General features: G+C 56.5%; 1 protein-coding gene across 1 annotated transcript; it reads left to right on the top strand.

The window, feature by feature from the left end:
* The first annotated feature begins 392 nt into the window (after window positions 1-392).
* On the top strand, window positions 393-7,876 carry PPP1R1B (protein phosphatase 1 regulatory inhibitor subunit 1B). Its single transcript, XM_064270322.1, has 5 exons — window positions 393-397; window positions 676-736; window positions 1,498-1,573; window positions 4,378-4,578; window positions 6,332-7,876. The coding sequence occupies exons 1-5, from the start codon at window positions 393-395 to the stop codon at window positions 6,481-6,483; spliced, it is 495 nt and encodes a 164-aa protein (XP_064126392.1). The 3' UTR covers window positions 6,484-7,876.
* Window positions 7,877-7,887: the final 11 nt, after the last annotated feature.

Genomic DNA, 7,887 nt, shown 5'->3' with positions numbered 1-7,887 from the left:
ATTGTTCAGCCTGGCTCATGTACCAAGGAGGGCAACTTTTCGTTTTTATGAGAAAAGTTCCACAGTCTGAGAGAGACTGCCAGAGGGGCCCAGGCCCAGGCTCCAGAGACCCCTCCAGGGCCCTGTGAGTCTGGGGCTCAGGCCTGTCCCTGGCCTCAGTGTGCGGTTGGAGGTGCCTACAGTGCCTCAGCTCAGCCTGCCTCTGCAGCTGGATCTGGTTTCTTTGAAGCCCTTGAGCTGACCTTAGGTGGGCAGGGCCACGTGGGTGCCACAGCCCATAGGCCATCTTCCCCAGACGGCCCCTCTCTGGCAGCTGGAGCCAGAGCCAACTTGGGCTCCTGAGGTCTGATGTCTTCAGAAACTGGGGAGAGGAAGGAGAAGGTGGAGTAGCCATGGAGTAAGATGGGCATGGGCTGGAGTCAGTGACTGGAGTTTTCTTGTTTTTTCTGCCTCTGTGTGCTGTGTGGCTCTGAGTACACTGCTGAGCCTCTCTGAGCCTAGGTTTCCACCTCTGTAAAATGAGAGGGTTGGGTGAACTATAGAGTTCTTTCCAGCACTGACAAGTCTTTGATTCTAAGGTTCCCTGGAGACTTCAAAGCACCCTGTGTTCCCTGCTGTTTGGGGGGTGAGGGTGGGGATGGTCAGCTGGTGTCTGTGCTTCCTCTATCTCCTTAGATCCGGCGCAGGAGACCGACCCCTGCCATGCTGTTCCGGCTTTCAGAGCACTCTTCACCAGGTGGGGCCCCTTCCCTGCCCCCCACCCCAAGCCTTGGGTCTCCCTAGCCCTGGCCCCTTAGTAACTGTGATGCCTTCCTGGGGGCCCCGCCAAAGTGCCAGGAGCAGCAGGCCAAGCAGAGCAGGAGACCAGGGAGTGAGTAAGATTTGGGAGGCCAACTCTTCTGGATTCATTTGCTGACCAGGCCCCTCCAGCACCGCACCGGGAGGGAAGAGGTACATGCTCCTTCTCTAGAGGCTGGGCCTTTGGAGGAAGTAACTCCAATTCTCTCTCTCCCCGCTCCCGATCTCTTGCTTTCTTCCTTCTTCCTTGTCCATGGGTTCACTGGCGGCCTCCCTCAGAGGAGGAGTCCTCCCCACACCAGGTAAGTTTCCAGAGGTAACTGGAAGGAAACATGCCTGGGCCCTTTCAGGTTGGGTGGACGGGATTGCCTCCCAACCAACACAGCACCACCAGGACACATTAGCATATCCATCGGCACCCCCTCTGGGACTGCCTGGTGCCAGCTTGCCACCAGCAGATTCTCCTCTGACCTCATCCTTCCTCTGTCAGACCCCCGGGTTAGACCCTGAGCCAGGCCACCCCTTATAAGGGCCCTCCGTAAGCAATGGGGCAGCCTCAGCCCAGGTGCAGAATCAGAGGGGGCAGCAGCGCCAGGACCAGCAGCAGAGGCCAGACCAGTCTGCCCAGAGTGCTGGGGGTGGGATGGAATGGAGGGAGGGTAAACGAAGGGGCCTTGGTGATTCCACTTCCCCTGGCAGAGAGCCTCAGGAGAAGGACACCACCTCAAGTCGAAGAGAGCCAATCCCTGTGCCTACACGCCCCCCTCGCTGAAAGGTACCGTCTCTGACCCAGTCTGGCTGTCTTTGACCAGCGTGGTGGGCATTGGCCATTGGTGAATTTCGGCCCTCCCCTCCTGAAGCCCTTTTGCTTAAGGAGTCAATGAGATTTCACTGGGGAGATGTTTAAGCCTGATTTGAAGGATGAATAGGAGTTCAACAGGATTGCAAGGCAGGGAAGGGCTTTTGAGGAGGAAGGAAGAAGGTGTGCAAAGGGGAGGAGGTGTGAGGTCACAGGGGTCTTTCAGGCCTCTCTGGAGACTTGGCTTCTAGATGGGGAGATGTGGGCAATACACCTGGAGAAGGTAAGGCAGATTGGGGTGTGTGGAGGTCTTTTCCCAACTGAGCCCTAGGATGCCTTTCCACCCTCACCCTCAACTCCTGCCTGAGGCTCTTCCTGCCCTGGACCAGCCCCCTCCTCCCATGGAGGGAGACAGGGAGAGAGGCCAGAAGGGTGTGCTGAGACCTCCCTCTTGGGGAGGGGGTGGGGGGGTTAATGAGTTCCCAGCATTGGCCAAGGTCAACAGGTGCACCTGTCAGCCTGCTTGCCAGGAGTAGGAGCTGAGAGGAGAACTGCTGGGAGGAGAGAAGAGAAAGACAGAGACCCTTCCTCTTCTCTCAGTAAGGAGAGTGAAGGGACAGAGCTGCAGCAAGCAGGGAGTGTGGTTCAGCACCTGGAAGGACTTCTTCTCACCTGTAGGGATATGAGGAAGACCCTAATGGTGGGCATAAGAAAGGAGAATATAAGAAATCCCTGTTCTCCCCATCCTGGGCTGGGGAGGGACTGAGTGGATGTCGGGTGGGGGGGTGTGGAGAATGGTCCCCTGGGCTCTTGATTGCAAATATGGGGAAGAAGTTAGGGCCAAGGTGCTTCCTATTCACCTAGCAGTGACAAGAAGTGTGCCCCCGCCCCCACTGTCCCTTTGAGCTGTACTTTGGGAGGCTCTAGGTAGGGGGATGCAGGGAAGTGGAGAGGGGCTGGGAGGGGGGCGGGCAATCTGGGGGCTGTGCTGGGGACCTTTTGACCTTAAAAAGGGAGACTTGGGGTGGGGTGAGTTCAGGGCCCCATAGATGGAGACAGAGAAGGGGACAGAGACTGGGGGAGGCGAGGGGTGGACCACAGAGAGCCCTGTCAGGCACAAGGCACAAGGAAAGCTCACGGGGCACCAGCAGAGGCACTGCACACACCTATTGTCACTGCTGCTCACGAACTCTCCTCCCCCGCCGCCTAGGGGACGGGGAGGCTGCCTGAGCTGCCACCCCCTCCCCTCTCCTCCTCCCTCCCTGTCAATGCCCTCACAGGACCCTCCCCCCCTTGGGGCTTCTTCTGTACACTTTTACTCCTTCTCCGTACAGGGAGAGCTTTGTCTTATAGGCTACGGCCCTTTTTGGCCAAGGGAAAGCGTCTGACAGGGTTGGGGGTTTGCAGGGTGAAGAGCCAGGGGCGCTTGGGGGCAGGTGGACAAAACTGAGCCTCTGCAGGGGGTGCTCTCCAAAGCCGGAGTGCTCACACTTGGCTCAAGGTGAAGCTTTACCGCATCCCCAAGGCTGGGGCAGGGCAATTTATTGCTATTTTATTGCCTGGGTAAATTGCCAGAGCCAGCAGGAGGCTGGGAGCTCGGGCACGGTGGGGCAGCGGCACACACAATGCACCCTCTGTGCCTGTCTCCAAGCTGGCAGGAGCTCCATGCCCCACTCACTCCACTGGAGGTTTCCAGCTTGGATCTACCCCTGTGGACCTTCTGAGCCCCCGCCCCCCATTGGACCTAAAAGGAGGCACAGCAACTCTGCCCCCTAGCTTGTCACCATCTCCTCTGTGGGCTATGAAGTTGGTGTCCCAAATGCTCTGAAACCCCACCAGCTCCTGGCTCCCTGCCGACTCTGCCCAAAGTGTCTCCTCAACCCCTGCCATCCCCCTAGGATCCCCCAGTCCTGCTCCCCTTCCTCCAGTCCCCGGCTTCTTTCCGTCTTTTGCAAACTTCTTTCCAGCTGCCCACATAGTTCCCTTCCAAGGCCCTGTGGAGCAGGTCTTGGTGGCGTGTGTGTGTGTGTGTGTGTGTGTGTGTGTGTGTGTGTGTGGAGGGGGGTGGTGGTGGCTGCTTTTTAGGTCACCGCAGAGGGAGCTGGGAGCTTGGAGATGTGGGTCAGGATTCTGGGGGCTGCATCTGAGCATGCTGCATCTCCAGGCATGGGCTCCACTGGCTACAGACTGTCATGTCCTCTGGTCCCTGATTGATCCTGCCCCTTGGAGCCTGGGCAGAAGAGTGTGGAGTGGCATCTATGACTGGACAGTGCAGGGGGTAGGACTGAACACATGGTGGGCAGAATCCAGGACAGCAGGGAGCCCTAGGCAGGCTGGGCACTCCCCCAGATTTGAAAGGGGAAAATCCCCCAGGCCCTGGCCCACAGCCCTGTGACTTCCGCACTGGGCTGAAGCTGGTAGATGCTGTCCCTACCACTGGGTACTTGGTGAACCTGGGAGCTCCTAGCCAGGGAATGTTAAGCTGTACTGCCCGTCTGGTCTTGCCCAGCCTGGCGCCCTGTGGTGTACAGGAGCTGCTCAGTGCCAGCTTCCAGGGGGCCAGCATCTGGGGGCACCTTAAGAGCCCAACATGAGCCAGAGTCTACCCCCTACTTCTGCCAAGGTCTGGTCCTCAGCAGGGTAACCTACAGTCCTGAGAGGATTATCTCTGCCCAGACCCATAGGAAGGAGGTTGGGGGCTAGGCCGCACCCCTTGCCAGCTCTGTGGGCTGCCTCTTGGGCCTGACTGACCCTTGCCTTCCTGGACCTCTCTGTTCCAGCGGTACAACGCATTGCTGAGTCTCACCTGCAGTCCATCAGCAATGTGGGTGAGAACCAGGTCTCGGAGGAGGAGGATGAGCTGGGGGAGCTGCGGGCCCTGGGCTATCCAAGAGAAGATGAGGAGGAAGAAGAGGAGGAGGAAGAGGAGGATGAAGAAGAGGACAGCCAGGCTGAAGTCCTGAAGAGCAGCAGGGGATCTGGTAAGCTGAAGGGGCTGCAATGCCTGGGCCCACCACCATGGGCTAAGTGTGGGTTCTCCTTGAGCATCCTGGAACACCCCCCGCCATCACAGCTTCTCACACATGTAATCTGCAGTGACACCACAGGGTCCCCCCATCCAATCACCCATACGAGGTCTCACACTTGGCCTGACCCGAGGCCTGGGCTGCTCCCATCCTTAGCTCAGTCACTCTACCAATCAGGTTTTCCCTGATTCCTCTCTTCCTCAAGAACTAAGGCACATGGGGTTTGAGGCTAGACCCAAGAAAGGACTTCCCATCCATAGGGTAAGGGGGCACAAGGAGATGCAGGGATAGAGGACTGAGAGTCCAACGCCCCCTTCACCTGCATTTCTGAACCTAGGATTAGGTCTATGCTGCAAGGCAGAGGGTTGGCTAATATGTCCTCTCCAGGACCTTGTGGCTATTTCTTCCTCCTCTTCCCTAGGCTAGGAGCCCTGGTGATGCAGTGGTTAAGAGTATGGCTACTAGCCAAAAGGTTAGCAGTTCAAATCCACCAATTGCTCCTTTCACACCCCATGGGGCAGTTCTACTCCGTCCTATAGGGTCTTTATGACTCAGAATTGACTCCACCACGATGGCGATGGGTTTATTCCCTAGCCTGGGAGTGAGAGGGTGCCCTCTAGTGTCCGGATGGAGAAATCAGGATTCAAGAACCAACCTGCTCCTCTGCACCTTCAACCCCAGTTGCCTGGGAATAGAGGGGTTAGGGAGAGACCTAAGACTCACACAGACAGCCTCAGAGCCAGAGGCCCGAGATCCAAAACACATCACAGACGGTCCCAAGGCCCAGAGAATTTCTAGACAGAAAGAATCTGTCCTCTCACGGTTATTTCTTCCATGCCTGGCCATGGGAGGCTGTGCCACACCTATCCCTCCTAAAAACAAACAAACAAAAAAGCCAGTTGCTGCTGATTTCCAACTCCTGGTGACCCCATGTGTGTCAGAATTGAACTATGCTCCACAGGGATTTCAATGGCTGGTTTTTGGGAAGTAGATTATCAGGACTTTCTTCCAAGGTGACTCTGGGCAGATTCAAACCTCCAGACTTTTGGTTGGCAACCAAGCACATTAACCATTTGCACCACCTAGGGACTTCTCTATCCTTCCTACATATCTAACTTTTTAGTCCCATTATTTATGGGGATGAAAAGCAGCTGACCACACCTGCTTGCAGTGTCTAGCCCTGCACCCAGACAAAATGCCTTGGGCTCCCTGTCTGCATCTCTGGTGGTAGGGGCATCAGCCAGGGGAGGAAAAGCTCCCAGATTTGCTGACAGTAATGGGGAAGGGCTGGAACTGCTGAGTCAACTCCCACCGAGACCCCAGAACGGGTGGGAAGGAGGTGAGAGGAGAATGTTTCCTCAGGAAAAATGAGTCAAATGACAAGGCTGCCAAGGAGCAATATCAACTACCACCACTCGTGGAGTGAGTGGCTCCTGGATGCTGGCACTGGACTGGAGAGTGTATTATCTTATTTAAGGTCATCTACACAACTTCCCTCTTCCTATCTATCCCCTTCGGAGGGTAAAAATGACTCATCTAAGTCATACAACTAGTCCTTGGAAGAGCTGTCTTAGCCCAGTGCTCTCTCCGCTCTGCCATGGTGCCCTCAGAAAGCTCAGCCTCAACAATCAGAGAGACACGACTCATGCTCCAGGACAGCTGGATGCTCAGAATCTGTATTTTTATCCCTTTTTTCCCCCATCCCCAGCTGGACAGAAAGCAACCTGTGGCCTGGGTCTAGAGGGACCCTGGGAGCGCCCACCCCCTCTGGATGAGCCCCAGAGAGATGGAAGCTCTGAGGATCAAGTGGAAAACCCAGCACAAAGTGGTGAGGCCTGGAGTGTGGGATGGGGGAGGTAGGGCTGGGATCCTGGTGGGCGGGGCCAGCTTCTGAGTCCCTCCCTGCTTGCCTTGCAGAGACGGGGGAGGAGCCACAGCACCCTGCCCCCCCTGAGCCTGGCACATAGGCACTAAGTCCTGCATCTCCCAGGAGGGAGGAAGTGGAGGGGGCATCGCTGTTCTCTATAATCCCTATTTTGTGCCCTTCCCCTCACCTGCTAGGGCTGCGGCTTCTGACTTCTAGGAGACTAAGGCTGGTCTGTGTTTGCTTGTTTGCCCACCTTTGGCTGATGCCCAGATTCCTGGGCACTTGCTGCCTGATGCCTACCCCTGCCAGTCATTCTCCCATTCACCCAATGAGAGGTGGGATGTAAGAGAACTCACATCGGAAAATCCAGGAACCTGGGGACAAAGGTCTACCCTTCATAATTCTACTTCCAAGGCCCCCTCCCCTGGGCACAGAAGACCACAGGGCAGGACCCTAAGATCTGGGGGAAGGGGGTACTGAGAACCTGTAGGTGCCCTTAGATTCTTCTCCACCTCCTCTCATATGGGGGATTCCAAGTCACCACCTCTCTCACCGGCTTCTACCAGGGCCCAGGACTCAGGCACCCTTCTCCACAGCCTAGACATTTTGGGAATTTTCCTTTTATCACCCCTACTCCCCGGCCTGGGTGCCTGGAAGATGGACTGGCGGAGGCTGCTTTGTTGCGTTTTGTTTATGCTTTGATGCCGGCAATGCCGCCTAGTATGCATCCTTGTGGGGGCACCCGGTGGGTGGAGCCAGGTTCTTCTGCACCAGCTGCTCTGCCCCCTTCCCCTTCTTCCCTGACTCCAGGTTTGAACCCCTCCCATGCTGTAATAAATCTTTGTAAATAACTGTACTGAGACTCCTCTTTCAGGGGAAAGGAGCAGGGAGGGGAAGATATGAGGGGGGTTACTGATGTCGAAGACCTGTTGGTGGTCATGCAATGGGTCAGGGCAGCGACCCTAGTGTCCAGTCGTCTAGTCTAGGAGTTTCTCCTGCAGACAACAGGCTCAGGCACTCTTGGGAAGGGCCACGGAAATTCTAGATCCTGCTAGGAATAGCGGAAAGAGGCAGAGAGGAAAAGAGAAAGCCCTTCAAGAGTTATTGCGTCTTCCTCCAAGAGACCTGTCCTCCAGTCTCCTCCCCACAGGCCTTCTCTAAAGAAGTTCCCCTTTCCCCACAGTGCCAGGACTGTGTGGCCCAATAACGACGATGTCTCTGGGTTTCTCTCCATTCTTCCCACCCCCAGGAAGATCCTCTTAAAGTCTTAGCTTTAGCTGTAATCCCACCTTCCCGCCGGTCTTCGTAAGACCCGAGGGCTTGGGGGCGGAGCCTGAGCCGAAGGGGCGGGACTGATGGCCTACGCAGCCCTCGGGGGCGGGCTCAGCGGCGGAAGT

Source organism: Loxodonta africana, chromosome 18 (genome assembly GCF_030014295.1).
Source record: "Loxodonta africana isolate mLoxAfr1 chromosome 18, mLoxAfr1.hap2, whole genome shotgun sequence".
NCBI classification, from domain to species: Eukaryota; Metazoa; Chordata; class Mammalia; order Proboscidea; family Elephantidae; genus Loxodonta; species Loxodonta africana.
The sequence above is the reverse complement of the archived record's forward strand: the minus strand, read 5'-3'. Positions and strand labels throughout refer to the sequence as shown.

Coding starts and splice junctions, on each gene's coding strand:
- PPP1R1B (XM_064270322.1), top strand. Junction 737..1,497: donor TTCAGAGCACTCTTCACCAG/GTGGGGCCCCTT, acceptor TTCCCCTGGCAG/AGAGCCTCAGGAGAAGGACA. Junction 1,574..4,377: donor CACGCCCCCCTCGCTGAAAG/GTACCGTCTCTG, acceptor TCTCTGTTCCAG/CGGTACAACGCATTGCTGAG.